The following is a 17,209-nucleotide window of genomic DNA, read 5'->3' as shown; positions in this document are numbered from 1 at the left end:
AAAAGACCAATTTATACATTTTTTGAATTATATCCATAAAAAATTTAACATGCAAATTACATTCCTAAACCACAAAGTATCATTCTAAATAAATGAAATACAGACATAGATAAATTTAGTATCCAAATAATTTTTAAAATATTATCTTAAATCACAGTAAATTGTGTTATATAAGAAATGAAACACCAAAATGTCCCTTATGTACAACTGTTAAAAAGTTTCAAAACCTGAATTATGGTGCCACAATTTATTTAAATAAATAGTTTACTAATGCTTTTATATGAAACCTCTTTTGCTATTTTGTTTGGGTTTTGGGGTTTTGATGTTAATGTGGATTTGAGACAGGGCCTCACGAGGTATCCCTGGTTGGCTGGGAATTCACTATGTGGACCACACTGGTCTAGAATGCAAGAGATTCACCTGCTTTGACCTTCCAAGTGCTGGGATTATGTTAGGCAAAATGAGCAAATGTTGAAATAACCAAAGCTAGAATTACAGATATTCTGTTATTCTTGAAAAAAAATCCTGATTTTGCCCATGTGTCCAAAATTGTGAATAGCAGAAATATTCTCCACAAAAGTCAAGTATTTGGTAAAGCAAGGCACACAGGACCACAATGTGATAAAGGTGAATTTTCTTTGTACCTATAACTACTGTAAAAATCTTGGAGAGTCTTAAAATACCTTTCAATATAGCATAAATATTTTTATAAATCTCATGTAAAGTGTACATCTGCTGTAATTAAATATTTTTACAATGAATGTTTAAATAAAATGAATAATGATAAACTTTTAAAAAATATCTCAATTGAGGGGAGGGGAAATATCTCAGGTTAATGACTGTACAATGACATTTTAAAAGTCTAATTTGATAGGTAAGAATATTCAATATTATACTTAAGTGTGCTGAAGTTCAAAATGTGTTAATTTCCTTTCAGACTCTTAGTATAATCTAGTTGAAATATAGAGCTGCTTTTACCTTTCTATGAAATCCTGTGACATTTGAGATAAATTGATGTAAATATTCAAGTTCTGCATTTTTAAACTCTATAATATCATAAAAGTAACTTGAGAAAAATCTAGCTGTTGCATTTGAAACTCTTCTTCCCAGGGCCGCAGTCTTAGTTTCTAACAGAGCTATCAATTGGCACTATTCTCTTCCCAACACATTTCACATAGAAGAAAGCAGTTAAGAGATAACAAGTACACTTTACAAAGTATAAAAATTTAAATAATCAAGAAGTTATCATTATAAAATCTTGACACAATAATACTTTTGAAAGTCATTGAAACATAAACCACAATACACAAATTTTCAATCTTTGTATATATAACACAATCTAGGATACAAGCCCACTTTTCCAAATGGGATTTTTTTTACCTTATATAAAACATATAGGCCACTGGAATTTTCAAACCTACTAGAAGAGAAAAATAAAAGTGCCTAATAAAAGCTTGTTTTGACAATATACTTCATAACTCTTAATTACATTTTTATAAACTTTATTAGGAATCTTGAAAATTGTGGGATTTTTGGACACCTAAAATGTACCTGTTACTTTAACAAACCTAATATCCAATAACTTGCTTGTACAAATTTGTTTTGTTTTGTTTTGAGACAGGGTCTCCGTATAAGCCGCAGGTAGCCTGGAACTCACTATATAGACCAAGCTGGCCTTGAACTCACAGAGATCCACCTTCTTCTGGAAATAAAGGTGTGTGTACCACCACACCCAGCCCACTCATAAATTTTTGAAGGGTTAAAACAGGTAGAGCTAAATTATCATTAATTATGAATTCACAGTGTATTAAAACACAGTTGCCCAAAAAATACTTATGTGAGCTGAACATCCATCTTTAGTCTTGAACTTTGTGTGTTTGCAAGCCTTGGTTTCTCACAGTAGTGGGTAATAATAGGACGTGGGTCTGAGTGTTGTGGCAGTCTTCAAACACCACACTCAAAATATAGTAGTTATCAAATACTCTAAAAGGTAGCCATTGAAAATCATAAATCTGGCATTCAGAAAATTTGCTTAGAATCATTTTGTTATCACCAGCAAACTTATTTTAAACATCTTGTAATTTTAAGTACTTTAAAACTCTGAACGGAGTTGATTAGGCCTGTAACTGTGTTTGCATTAGCAAAGTACAACAGTCATTTCAACTAGCCAACTGTACTCAGTAGTTCTCAACAATGGTACTTTTGAGAAAACCCTATTTAACAAAATCCATTTGAACTACACAAAAATAGTTTTCTTTTTATAGGTTTTATATCTTATAAAGGTTTTATATCTTATCTGTTCTTAGAACAGATTTTTAAAATATATACAATATAAATGAAAAAATAAAGTAAAATACTTCTCATACTCAATAGGTAATTCTGCCTATAGTCAATAATTAAATCTACAGTCCAAGTATAGAAAGCATTTTTGCCTCCCACCTCATCTTACTATTTCTAATATCTCCTCTCTTCTTTGAATCAGCTTATTAAATAGGTCATATAATTTGCACCCTCATCTCCAGTGTTAAAAAAGAAAGAAAACCCACTACTTAAGCAAATGGTGGCTCCTTCCCAGCAGCTCTTATGGGGACACAGAAAGGGAATTCAGAATTTAACCACCTCTTCCAGTCACATGATTGGAGTATTCTTGGGGATAGCAGGCTTATGAGAGACCCAAACAATTCTCCTAAGTAGCCTTTGAACTTAAAAGTTAGATGCCATTTGGAAGAATGCAGCACAGCAGCAGGGAATGTCTGTAAGAAAGTCAGTTTGCTCTTGGTCGCTCATGTGTACTACTATTTTTTGGTTGTTATTTCTGCCAAAAGTTACAGATTAAAGAACATTTCTGCTATAGATCAATGAGTAAATTCTCCATTTAAAAATTTTATACTGTATTCAGTATATGCTCGATAGTTCAGATTTCTCCACATGGAAATAGACAATAATTATTTTCAAACATTAAATGTATATTTGATCATTTTAAATTCAATTTAAAAATTTAAAATTTAAAATTTAAAAATTTTAATGACAACACACACAAATTCAGCTTAAGGTACTGTTAAAGATTTCTCTTATTTATGGAAAAGAAGTACACTAGGAAACTAAGGATAAAGCTCCACTAGTGTAAGAGTCACTGGCTCTGCGGCATAGGAAGTTGGATTGCGTTCAGCTGTCTCAGAGCACTAAGGGGTCTGAAAATATACATGGAGAAATAGATTCTCTATGCACTAAATTTAAATATGAATTTTATTCTATGACAAATCAGACCCAGAATATTTTATATAATTGAACAAATAACATTTACCAATATTTGCATAGCAATCTTCTGTATGAATATAAAAATTTCAAATACATCAAAATGTTTTAAAATCATATTTGTTTTTTCACAGCTTTATAGGCAATTGTAAGTTTCAAGCTTTGAATATTCCATGTGGTGTTTGACATTTGTGTGCTCTTGCAAAGAGTGCATAGGACAATTCTGCAGCAATCAAAAAGGAAAACTCTTTATAAACTTAAACTTCAAGTTTCCTCCCAGCATTCCTTCTAATCCTAGTCCCTGGAAATAATTTCAAGTTTGATTTCCAGATGGTGTATACATATTTAATGCTGAAGCTTGTACACTTCAAACCATTTGAACAGTACAATCAGGTTTAGCATGATGATATCTTCACAGAACCTGGAGAAGTCCTCTGTGCAAGATTAGTGTTGCGATTCCTAGGGCACCATCGTGAAAACTAGATAATGACAGTACGTGACTACGCTTTAGTGGAGTTTCCTGAAGGTTTGGGATCATAACCTTATAGAAAAGGAGCTGCTTTTACAAGGATGGCTCCAAGGAAAAAGACACAAGCTGGATGTTTCTTATCCATACCGACTGCTTTGCTTCCTTTAAGATTTTCTCAAAATAAACTCCATCAAAGCCACTTGAAAAACTCGCTGTGAGAACTGCCATGAGGCCTACAAACTGAGAGCCAGCCGAAAGCTCCTTGGAATCAAGCTCTTGAGAATCAGAAGGCGTTACTGTCTTTGTAGACTAAAAAGATGCAGGCCATTATCTTCAAAAATTCAGGAACAACCACTGTTATAGAAGACAGATAACTAGGACCCTCCTCTTTTAAAGTCCTGGATACCGTGTGGTTAGAACTAAACTGGTAGTCTGAAAGACCAAAATTCCCAAGGAAAGGTATTTTAGGTTTGAGGACATCGTTTTATCTTAATCTGACTGCCACGTGGCCTGGCCAGCTGCCTGCACTGGAGGCCAAGGCTCGGCGATGCCAGGGCCCCAGGCTGCTGAGCTCTCCAGGTCCGCGGATCCCTCTGCCCGGCAGCATTGCCAGCTGCATGTAAGTAAGTGTATCCGTGTCTATCAGGAGGCTAGAAGAGGCTGTCGGATGCCCTGGGACTGGAGTTACAGACAGTTATTAGCTGCCATGTGAGTGCTGGGATTCGTACCTGGGTCTTTTTGCAAGAACAACCAGTCTTCTTACCTGCTGAGCCATCTCTCCAGCCTTACATAATGAGATTTTAAAATATTTTTATTGAGTTTTTCTGCATTTCATATAATAGATCTTAATCAAATTTAGACCTCTTCCCCATTCACATCCCCCCACAACTCCCTTATTGGATTTCATGCATTCTGTCATATATGTTCAAGCTTATCCTGTCAAGCATTTTTACCTAGATGTCCCTTGTGCAAGCTCATCCACTGGAGTCTAGTCAGCCTATCTTGAATCAATCTTTTAAAGAATGCTTTCTTATCCCCCAGTAATCAGTTGCCAAGCTGGGGCCTGCTGCTCATAGCTCCAGCTTTTTGCTGGGTTTTTGTCTGATTGAATCAGCATGGGTCTTTGCATCCTGAAAGCAAGTCCTAGTGACTTGAAAACTTCTATTTCCTTATGCTCAGGCACCAGCCCTGGCCCTTACACTCTTTCCATGTTCTCTTCCCCAATGGTCCCTGAGTAATGAGTGGATGAGTTTTAACACAGGAGTCCTACCCAGGGACATGTCTCTGCAGCCTCTTATTCTCTAAACTATGGCCAACTGTGGCCTTCTGTGTATCACACTCTGTTGTATGAGAAAACTTAGCTGATGAGAGTTGAGGGATGTATTAGTATTCTCTCTACTCCCTGTTTCTATTTTAAATATTTTGTGTTTTCTTTTTAAATTGAATTTTTGCAATATTGAACAGTATAATTCAATGGTATTTAGATCCCCTCCCCTATTGGCACCTCCCCTTACAGACCCCTGCCCAACATATGTACTTTCTGTTGTATGAGAAAACTTAGCTGATGAGAGTTGAGGGATGTATTAGTATTCTCTCTACTCCCTGTTTCTATTTTAAATATTTTGTGTTTTCTTTTTAAATTGAATTTTTGCAATATTGAACAGTATAATTCAATGGTATTTAGATCCCCTCCCCTATTGGCACCTCCCCTTACAGACCCCTGCCCAACATATGTACTTTTGTGTGTGTGTGTGTGTGTGTGTGTGTAGTCATCATCTGTCTATCTATATCTATCTATCTATCATCTATCTGTCATCTATCTATCTATCATCTATCATCTATCTATCTAGTCTGTTATATATAATTTGTGTCCTCAAATGTCCTTCACTGTGGGTCCATCCACTGGAGCCTGATTAACTTACTAAGAATACATTCTTTGCACCTCCCAACAGACATCTGTTGCTGCAGTTTTCTTTGGTGGGGTTGGAAATTCTTACTTCCTCATGTTTATGCTGATTTTTCTTTTTCTGGTTTGAGCTTTCATGGTACTTGTGTAGGCTGTCACTGTTGCTGTGAGTTCATACGAGTAACTAACAAGCTGTCTGGAAAACTCTGCTTCTTGTGGTCATTCACCACCTCTGGCTCATATAATCTTTCTGTACCTTCCTCTGCAATGGTGTCTGATCCTTGAGGGCATAAGTTTAAAATATGTGTCCTAGTAAGGGAGGAACACTCTGCAGCCTCTTGTTCTCTGCACCGTGGTCAGCCATGGGTTTCTATGGTAATCAACATCTGTTGCATGAGGAAAGTTCTGGTGAATGTTGAGAGAATTCATTAATCTATGAGTATAACAATAAGTCATTAAGGGTCAGCTTAATATGATAGTTATTTAATAGAAAACTAGTATGTTTTCCCCTACATCCTGTGACCTGTTTACACTCAGGTTCTTAAGCCTAGTATCAGTGTCATATATGGACTCCATCTTAGGACATTGACCTTAAATCTAATTAAAATGTGGTTGGTTACTCCCATAATATTTGTGTCACTATTGTACCAATGGACATATCTCACCAGACCAGGGGTTATTGTAGTTCACAGGATTCACAGCTGGATAAGGTTGATGGTTATTTTTTTCCTTCTGTTAGCTTGCACAGAACCATCTTACACTATGAATGCTAGACAGTAAAGATGAGGCTCTGAGGTCAGCACCAGGTTGATTTCTCCTTGTGTTTTCTACAGCTCATGTATGTAGACTCTTCAGCAATAGGGTCTTACCATTCAATTCTGTTGGTAATGAGCAAGGGAAATGGTCAGTATTGTTTGCGGGTCTATGAGACACCTACCTGGTCAACCACTGAGAGGTAGTCCATTCCTGACATTGAGGTATTTAAAAATAAGCTCTCTTTTTACTTAGGATATGTAGACTAAATTGTAAATTAACACATTATTAAATAACCGTACAAATGAGAAAGTCTGTCCTCAGCTATTTTCCTTGTTCTCTATAGATTACCACTTCCCAAGGGTCACCACTTTTAATTAGCAGGATGTTTCTGTGGGTTGAGCAGCTGTGCCACACTCTTTTCCTCTGGTTTGATGATTGTTTTCCAAGGAACCTTAATACGGTTATTTGCATCTTTTTAATTTTGGGCAAATGTTAATTTCTCATTTTGTACTTATATCAATTTCTCTTTTAGAACTAATTGCAAGACTAAAGTTTTATATTAGTACATTTGTTATTACATGCAAACTAATAAACTAAATGCCAAACTGATCAAAATTGATATATTGTATTTTATTAATAAGTATTTGTAAATTTTGTTCTGGGCTCCACATGGCCCTTTACTAGTTTTCACTTTAAATGTACATATCTAAATATTCAAATCTAGCATCCAAATATGAGAGACTTGTGGCATTTATGTTTCTGGTCTGGGTTACATCACTCAGAATGCTCATTTCAAGCTCCATTTTATTATCCATTTTCAGAATTTCATTTTTCTTTACAGCTGGATTTTATTCTATTGTGCAAATGAGCCATATTTTCAGTATCATTTCATCAGTTGATGGACATGTAGGTACTTTCTAATTCCTGGCTATTGTGAATAGAACAGCAATGAACATAGATGAGCAAGTATCTCTGTAGTAGGAGAATGAACAACCTTTGGAAATATGTTCATGAGTGATATAAATCTATTCCTCACTGAGTGACATCAACCTATTCCTCACTTTTTGAGGAACATGCACACTAATTTCCATAGTGGCTGCACCAGTTTGCACTTCCACCAAAAGTGAAAAAGTGTTCACCTTTCCCTACATCTGTTTTTGGTGCATAGCCATTCAGACTGTTTTAACATGTAGTATTTTAAAAATATTTAGAAAATACCATATAGTTTTCCATAAAGGTAATAAGTGATATAATTAAGATACTATGCTTATCTAGAAAACATTTTAATAAATACTACATTATATCATATAAAATATTTTAGCTATGTTACTATATTGCTATCCTACTATATATCCAAGGATGTATGTGCATAAATATGTATATAAATATGTTACCATTAGGATATATTAGAATACATAGTGCATTCTGAACTATCCATGGAAAGTATATATGCTGTATATATGTCTCTACACATTATGTATTATAGCATATTTGTGCTATAACATATATAATATACTATATTATGTTGATCAAATTTTATGACATCTCAGCATATATAAGGCTAATAAGGAGAAAATGAAAATATATTTTTTATCAGGGAGGTCATGTCCCTTTATTTTTAGACTTTTCTATACTCTCTTTTTTATCAATTATTCATCTAGACAAATTTCAGTCATGTGCTAAATCCTCTTTAAAGCCTTGTGTAAATTTAAGCGTAGAAAGATTTTTAACTATATTTCCAATTGTTTATGTTTATAGATATTAGCCCAAGAATATTTCAGTAATCACTTTTTGTAAGACTAAAATTCCACTTAGAATTGGATATTATTTTAAAAATTTACACAATAAAATTATCTGAACATCATGTTTGTTTTAGTTCTCAGTTTCTATTTGATTAGTACTTCCTATTTCTTACTGGGTAACATAACCTAAAACGTGGAAAATAACTGAAAGCATGCTCAGACGTTTACTGTGTTTATTGATAACTCTTCCAGGCAGATTAGCTCTAAAATCCTATAGATTCAGGGGGAATGTGAGCTTTTCTTCAAGGAGTGAATGTGGGCCACAGACAGACTGCACAAGGCTTTCGCCTTGTTTAAGGAAGAAAGAAGACAAATTAAAGATACAGAAAGAGCCAGAAAGACTGACACTTGCCAGTTCAAGATTACTCTTGAGTCACTTATTTTCCTGAAATATAGGAATAATAAAAACCATGTCTTATGTATTTCAAGAGGACTAAAGGTGAATGTAATGCAACTGTTAATAATGACAGATAACAGGAAATACCAATAGATGATAATTAGTGTGACTATTGATAAAGGACCCTGTGCAGAGAGGTAAAAGTATGTAGGAGATAGATGGCTGGATATTTGAAGGATGCTGAGTGCAATAGACAAGTACACAGCTGTTTTTACTCATAATCCAAAGAACTGTTTATGTTGGAGATAAATGGATTTGGCTAATTGAAAGGTTCACTAAATACCAATCATTTTACCTTATCTTTCCGTCCTTTTCTCAGAGTGATTATTTTACAGTCAATAAAAAACAGGCTTTATAAATGTTACCATACATGTTAGAGCATAAAACATAAATGTTTATTAAAGTCACCTCAACTTGATTACTTCCCAAACTTTCATACACTGTGATTAGCACCATAACCTCCTCACCAATCTTGAGAAAGATCAGGTGACGGCTGATCATGTAGTACATTCAGAATGATTCTTACTGGTGCTACTAAAAGATGCAAGGAGACAGAGAGAGAAGGAGGAAGGAGGGAGGGAGGATGGAAAGGAGAGAAGGAGGGAGAGAGGGAACACCGCCTTCCACTGTCAGGACTAAACAGCAAAAAGAAAAAAAAAGCTGAGTCTTTTGGAATATGGGAACTGTGGAACAGTTAAATGGAACTCAATAGCATGATTTTGCATTCATAAAATATGTAAATTATGGGGCTGGAGAGATTACTCAGTGATTGAGAGCACTGGCTGCTCATTCAGAGGACTCAGGTTTGATTCCCAACACCCACATGGCAGCTAACAACCATCCCAAACTCCAGTTACAGGGTATCCAACACCTTTATCTGACCTCCACAGGCATTGCAAGACATGGTTGTACTTAACATATACAGGCAATATACTCATACACACAAAAAATAAGATATTTTAAAATATGTAAATTACTTAGATGTTCTGAAACAACTGATTTGTCTATTTATTGATGCTATTCTGTAAACAGGAATACACATTCATGGGAGTGAACCAAACCTCTGTGACAGAATTCATCCTCCTGGGCCTCTCACAGGACCCAAACACCCAAGTCCAGCTCTTCCTCCTCTTTCTCCTCATCTACCTTCTGACGGTGCTGGGAAATCTGCTCATCATCCTGCTCATTCACACAGACCCCAGACTCCACACTCCCATGTACTTTTTCCTTAGAAACCTGTCCTTTGCTGATCTCTGTTTTTCCACAACCACAGTACCCCAGGTGCTCATCCACTTCCTGGTGAGGAGGAAGACCATTTCTTTTGCTGGGTGCTCAATGCAAATAGTTGTTTTACTTCTGGTTGGGTGTACAGAGTGTGCCCTTCTGGCAGTGATGTCCTATGATCGGTATGTGGCTGTCTGCAAGCCTCTGCACTACTCCACCATCATGACACACTGGGTGTGTGTCCAGTTGGCTGCTGGGTCCTGGGCCAGTGGTGCATTTGTGTCCCTGGTGGATGCCACATTCACATTGCGTCTTCCCTATCGAGGAAACAATATCATTAACCACTTTTTCTGTGAACCTCCTGCCCTCCTGAAGGTGGCCTCAGCAGACACGTACAGCACAGAAATGGCCATCTTTGCAATGGGTGTGGTAATCCTCCTGGCACCTGTCTCCCTCATCCTCATCTCTTACTGGAACATCATCTCCACTGTGATCCGTATGCAGTCTGCAGAGGGGAGGTTCAAGGCCTTCTCCACCTGTGGTTCCCATCTCATTGTGGTTGTTCTCTTCTATGGCTCTGCCATATTTGCTTACATGAGGCCAAACTCCAAAGCAATGACTGGAAAGGACAAAATGATTTCAGTGTTCTACTCAGCAGTGACCCCCATGCTGAACCCCATCATTTACAGCCTGAGGAACAAAGATGTCAAAGGAGCTCTCAGAAGGATCACTGCAAAATAGTTCTTTGGAAATAGTCATGTATGATGTCAATGACCATTTTAGGTATGCAAAGAAGAAATTTTCTGTTCACTTTCCCCCACATGCATCAAATTCTTCTACTTTTAAATTTAAGTTTTATATATTTCTTCCCAAACTAGTCCAACAAATTCCTTATCCAAAATACACAATATTGGTAAATCTAAGAAAAAAAATGAAAGGAAATTTCAAAAAAAGAAGGGAAACAAGAAAATAGTGGCTGGACTATGGGTGGAAATGGGACAGAGGAAAGAAAGAGGAGGAACAGGAAGGCAGAAAAGGGCTCTAATAAGGAGGAAGTAAAGGAGGGAAAGGGGAAGAGAGGGGAGCTGGGGAGGAGCGAGGAGCGATGACTCCTTGGGGATGCGGAATCCATTTTCTTCAGGGATATATCCCCTGAAATACTACCCATACTGCAGTGGGTTGTTCTATACACATGTACATATAGGCAGCACTAAGTAGACCAAGTGTGTTTAAAAACAGTGAATGGAGTTTGGAGGGAAAATTAGGGAGCATAAGGTAGGGATTGGAAGGGAGGGAAATGGGAGTAGACAGGATAGAAGCACATTATATGCATGCATAAAATCCTCAAACAAACAAACAAAAGGCTTCAAAAAGAGGTAATCCAATAGCTAATGATAAACGCCATAGCAGTTGGAAACCTTGCAAGAAGGAAAATAAAGAGGGCATGCAAGTGTGTTATGAAAAAGAGCTGTAAAACGCAACAGCCTTCTATCACAAATGTAAACATGTTTTTAACAGAGGGTCAATTTACTTTGTTGTTTTATACAATTTATATTTCAGATATAGAATTAAAATAGTGTCATATTTCTAACATGGTCTACAATTGTAATATAATGATCTCTGAATTTGGAAACAGTGAATTTAAAGAATAATTAATAGCAAGTTTTTTTCTGAGAATGTGTGTGTAAAGAAAATGGCTACAAGGCTAAAAGTAAAGAAAAACGTCTGTACTGAGAAACGAATTGAAATCAATAGTGAACTTCCAAGTATGTAATTATGGAAAGAATGCTGACTTAATCTTAAAAATAGTTTTTATATTCTCTATATGCAGTTGATAAACTTATGAGGCAATGCAATGTTAATTTCCTCATTCCACAGCTCCCCCATGTATTAATGCCTCATCTGTAAAATAAATATGCAAAATTAATATGCATAACTTTGTTTTAATATTTAATATATTGAAATAAATAACTTTCAAATAATGGCAAGTATGTAGCCTTCCTGGTTTCTTGCTTTGATGTCTGTGCAGTATCTCTTTGTGTTGCTATTCTTCTACTTCATTGCTAGTATGCACCAGGGCTGCTTCTAACCCTTGTTCTATTATGAACAGCACTGCTCCTATATTTAACAGATACAAAACATCATGGTATAGTTTGAATATGAAACATCCCCCAAATGTTCACTTTTAAAGTTTGCATCAGCAGAGGGGTGCTACTGAGAGTTAATACAGCCTTCAGTAGATGGAGACTAGTCCTTATGTAAACAGAGTGTTGTCCTTGATGACTGTGTGACTTTGTCCTTTTCTCTCTTCTACCTGATCATTACATCGATTAGAGGAGCCTTTGAACTAGGGCCTTGTATATGTAATCTTACACTGAACTATATACTTAGTTACTGAACTAAATTCCCTGTCCCAACTGTACACATTTATTTTTTACTTAAAAAAATTTTTTTTAGAAGAAGCATTTCATTACAGCTTTAACGTACTCAATAACAGTTTTCAGAGCAAAGATACATCTCTTTCAAAAGTGGCTAAAACTGTACTCTTTTTAAGAAAATTTCTTGGAGCTGGAGCAATGGTTCAGTAATTAAGAGCACTGGCAGCTAACAACCATCAACAACTCGAGATTCAGGGGCTCCAACGTCATCCTCTGGCTTCTGTGGACATTACACATAATGGTGCACTCAGATACATGCGGGTAAAACACATACACATTTTTAAAAAATGGAAAATTTCTCACATATTTCATTGTAATGGAATTCTAACTAATATACTTTCTTTTGGATATGTTGCCTTCCTAATGATGAAAAAAAATAGTCATATTTCCTCTGTCGTATTTGTATAATAATTTGTTGCATTGTTTCCTTTACTCAAGGACAAACTTAGTTTTCACTTTCTTAAAGTTGAAATAAAACTATGGACTCTTCAGAGAAAGTTCTAAAAATTTACTGGCAAAATAAGTGAATAAAGGGGAACAGGGGAAGGAGAAATATTAGTTAAAAAATTGTGTGAGAGATGAGGGCTCAGATGAGTGCACTCAGCAGGTGAGCCCTCTATTCACAAACTTCATGGGGTCAGACCCACATGATCATATGATTGAGAGGGTACAAATGAGAAACAGAGAGTTGGAACAGAATGGATTGTTTCAGTAAATCAGTATTACTGAATACAGACTAGGTTCAGCAGGTGTACTGTTTTCACTCCCTGAAACCGGTACAAGAAACACAGGAAGGAAGTGGGGAGTAGAGGCCTCACAGAGGCCACTACACACCCTTTGTAACATGACAGAGGCTGCACAGAGGTCCAATGATGCTTGGGTCAGTTTCTAGGATCTCTTTAGTCAGTAAGCTCCTGAGCAAGTCCATGGTGTGGGAGGAAACTCATCCTCAGAACCCACAGTTAATTTAATGTGTGAAGTATGCAGAAATGGCAGGCCAGGGGAGATGCCTGAGAGGATTCATTAAAATTCGCTTTTCCAGGAGCAGCATTTTCAGAGGAGGTCATGTCGCCTGGGAGGATGACACTGCCAAACCTCCCTGAGGACCAATCTGTGATTTTCTGTTGCTCCAGTGACAAAGAGGCTAAATGGTTGGTCATCTTTGACAAGCCCTGCCTGTACCTCTTTCTCCAAATTCCTCCTGCATTTATCTTATAGAGTGGACCAGTTCAGGAGAAGCGATATAAAAACCTGATTTACTGGATTCATCTGACTTTCCCATGTAGAGTGGATGGGAGGCATGCTGAGGGATTGTGTCTCTTGCTTCCCTAGGATCCCCATGCTGAATTCTTAGCCATTATCTGTATCCATCTCCCTCCAGGAGAGGATTAACAATGCTAGCGACTAGAGGAGCCTTTGCACCTTGATCATATAGATGGCTACACACAAATCTCCATCCCATCCGGCCAAGAGAATAACCTCTTTTCCTTCACACTTAGAACTTCTTCATCCTCCAAAGAATTCCAGGGTATTTGGTGTAGTCGGGAATCTGTGTCTTTTGCCTTTGGAGGTAAGGGCTCTGTTTCTTATTTAGGCAAATGTGTATGTTGGCTTTTTGTATCCAGATACAGAGCCAATGCCTTGGCAGTCTGTTATGAGATTCTCTTGTTTCTGACTCAGATATTTATTGACTGCTTGCCTTATGCACACAACAGCTTTTATATGTGGTGACACCAGCTGTCATTTATAACAGTAATCAAACCTTACCTAATAGTTCTTTCAGTGCCTGATCATTGTGTAACACTAGATAGCTCTTACCCAATATATTTCTAAGTACCTGATAAAATTTCAGTATTTACCTTGTTATGGCTGGATTTTCCTGGACTCCTAGAGACAGAGGAGGACCACTAAATCAATAGTACCCTCAAAACAGAGCTATTTAATATCAGTTGAATGTCTCCCCTCTACATGCCTGCTTGATATTGAAAATAGTACAGAAAACCCCACTGAAATTAGTTTTAAAATTGAAATATAATTAGCAGTGACACAGAGGACAGAAATTATGGAAAAAATTTCCACAAATTGTAGCTTTATCTCCTCAGTTTCCTCTACCATTCCCATGAAATTGATGAGCCTATACCCACCTCAGCCTGTGCTGACAGCTCTTGGGGTGCAGTCCAATATACCACCAGCAGTTTTTAAAAAATCTATAACTGTCTCCTCTGCTGACCCAGAATGAGGTTCCTGACCTTTCTTCTTAGAGGGTAGAGGAAAGGAGCAATGAACAGAGGAGGAGGGACAGCAGGAGCTGTGGTTCAGAGGGATGAAGCAGGCAGGTAGGATATAGAGTTCAGGTTAGTTAGCTTACTTAATAATGCTTCTATCTTCTCTTTGAAGCTGTCAAAATATGTCCTGCTAATTATTTTCTTACCATTTTTCTCCAAGTTTTAAAAATTAATCATTTTTTTTCCTCTGATTTTTATTGAGTTTTTGTGCATTTCATATAATACATCTTAAACAAATTTGGAACCCCCCCCAGACCCTCATAGCCCCCCCCCAGCAGACTCTAGATATAGTGACTACACTCCAGCAGATGAACTTGCACCAAGGGACATCTGGATATAAATGCTGACCCGGATAAGACTTAACATATATGACAGAATATTCATTTTTAATTCATTGAGCGCAAGTGCTTTTGCGGGTACATATCTCCTTCACAGAATTGGTATTTAATTGTCTATTTATTGTCAGCAGACAAAACTAATATTCTACTTCATATTTTTGAGGTAAAAAACATACAGTTTTGGTATCATGAAGCAGGAGGACTGGTGGCAAATCTAATGAATGATGAGACATTACTTAAATAAGTTATTTCTTTAGCTGACTCTGCCTAAAATTCACTACAGGAAAAATAGGTGGAGAACAGCCTCATGCTGCAGTGCAGAACTCCACATCTGCTGCACTACCCCACTTCTCAGTTTTGATTATTCCCTGACTTTCTTGGCTGAGCCAACTCCTAGTCATCCTCAGCTTACAGCTTACATACCACCACCGCAGGAAGTGTTTCTTTTGAAACTTTTATTTATTTTTATTTTACATACATAAATTTCGCTTGCATGTATGTAAGCGTAATACCTGCATGGAGTGCCCTTTGAGGGCAGAAGAGGATGTCGTATCTTCCACACCTGTGTTATGAATGGTAGTCAGACCCCATGTGGGTGTTGAAATATAACCCAAGTCCTATGCAAGAGCAGCCGGTGCTCTTAATCACTGAGCATGGTCTCATTGTCATATTTTATTTTATTTTTATTTTATGTGTATGAGTGTATTGCCTGCATGTATGTGAGTGTACCCATGTCATGTAATGCCGCAGAGGTCAGAAGAGGGCTTCGGATTCCCCTGGAACTGGAGTTAAGGATGGTTCATAGCCGCCATGTGGGTGCTGGGAATTGAACCTAGGTCTTCTGCAAGAGCAGTCAATGTTCTTAACTGCTGAGCCATCTCTTCAGCCCCTCATTGTCATATTTTCACTCACCTATCAATCATCATTTGACATTATAGGTTTTTATACAGCATTTCACACATCCGTGCAGTTAATCTTGAATCGAGCACAGTACCCGGTATATTGTAACTATATAGTAAATTTTGACAGTATGAATGAAAGGAACTAGATCATATAGGACCTCTAACCTCAGTTTTTCACGATCCTACCACTTAAAGGTACCAACTCTAATAGCTAGAATGGTAACATCAATAAAAGAAAGGGGAAACAGATATAAATCATACAAGAGGAACAAAAAATACAGTGTGAGTTGGTCCCTGCTCTCCTAGAGAGCAAATCCTTCAACACAAATGTGAGAGATCTTCATTCACAGCAGCAGACTATGTGATTGCTGTTACATCCCCTCCCTTTCAGTATTCCTTCTTCCCAAGTCATTTCATCAGTAATATTGTTTAGATGTAGGGTTCGGCAGAGGCGGCGTGCTTCCTGGCATTGCTAAACTATGTAAAGTAGCTGAGTCTACTTGTGTGGAGGGCTGCTGTGAGTTCTCAACGCAGAGGTTTTCTTCCATCAAAGAGAAGCAATATATGCTTGAAAGAGGCGACAATGGTTGGTGAGTATAGTCTTCAAGTGGTCCAGAAGTCCAGAATTGCTTCTGAATGCTACAGGTTCCACCAGCCCAGGAAATAATGTCAAACACCTGGGGAAGACTTTTTAAATATGGCAGGGAGGTTTTAATGAGTAGAAATTTAAAACATGAATCGACAACCCTGCTGGCTCCAAGAATTCCGTGGTTCTTGACAAGGGTGCTGTTTGAAAAAGTTCCAGCCGAAAGCCGATGACCACGGCTCTTTTGGTGGACATCCCTTCCCCAGTTACTCCTGGTTTTTGTCATTTGTATAACATTCTCTTCTTTAAGTATTCTGATAACCAACCTGATGATGGAATGGGAAACTAAGCCGGGGAAATCTCTGCCTTTAGCAGAATTATTATGTTACTGAAACAAAATGAAAGTAATAAGATAGATGACTTCCTCCTATGACTATGACCTCTTTTGGACCTGTATTTGTGATTAATAATGAGGCTTGGTTTCCCCCAAAAGGAAAAGATAGCATGCAATAGATGCCCTGCTGCCTTTTACAGGAGTTTATGACTTTAACCCTAAACGAGGAACTACTGAGACTAAAGTTTGATATAAGGAAAAACTATTTGGCTTAGGGAAACTCCTTCCTAGATAGAAAAATTAGCTAAGTCAGTAAAAAGCTGGTGGTGCATGACCTCTGAAGAAAAATTGCCTATTCTTTTACAAAGACTAAAAGTGATTCAAAAAGCCCTTAAAGATAAATGGCAACAAAATAATAAAGGATATTGAAATAGAGAAAATAATCATATGACTCAAAGAATACAAAACATTCAGAAAAAATAGCAAAAGGGAAGAAGGAGTACAATAAAGGGGAATA

At 37.2% G+C, this 17,209-nt stretch overlaps 2 protein-coding genes across 2 annotated transcripts in view; both read left to right on the top strand.

The window, feature by feature from the left end:
- Positions 1–17,209, top strand: part of LOC103748903 (olfactory receptor 2AG2-like) — a 60,917-nt gene that overhangs the window by 41,897 nt on the left and 1,811 nt on the right. The window lies entirely within an intron of this gene.
- On the top strand, positions 9,630–10,550 carry LOC103748870 (olfactory receptor 2D3-like). The gene has a single exon (XM_008851654.1). The coding sequence runs from the start codon at positions 9,630–9,632 to the stop codon at positions 10,548–10,550; it is 921 nt and encodes a 306-aa protein (XP_008849876.1).

The sequence above is a fragment of the Nannospalax galili genome, unplaced genomic scaffold, assembly GCF_000622305.1.
Source record: "Nannospalax galili isolate Female #2095 unplaced genomic scaffold, S.galili_v1.0 scaffold426, whole genome shotgun sequence".
Lineage (NCBI taxonomy): Eukaryota > Metazoa > Chordata > Mammalia > Rodentia > Spalacidae > Nannospalax > Nannospalax galili.
This window is presented reverse-complemented; position numbering and strand designations above follow the sequence as displayed.

Bases quoted from the DNA above. Each gene is read 5' to 3' on its own strand.
- LOC103748870 (XM_008851654.1), top strand. From the start codon at position 9,630: ATGGGAGTGAACCAAACCTCTGTGACAGAATTCATCCTCCTGGGCCTC.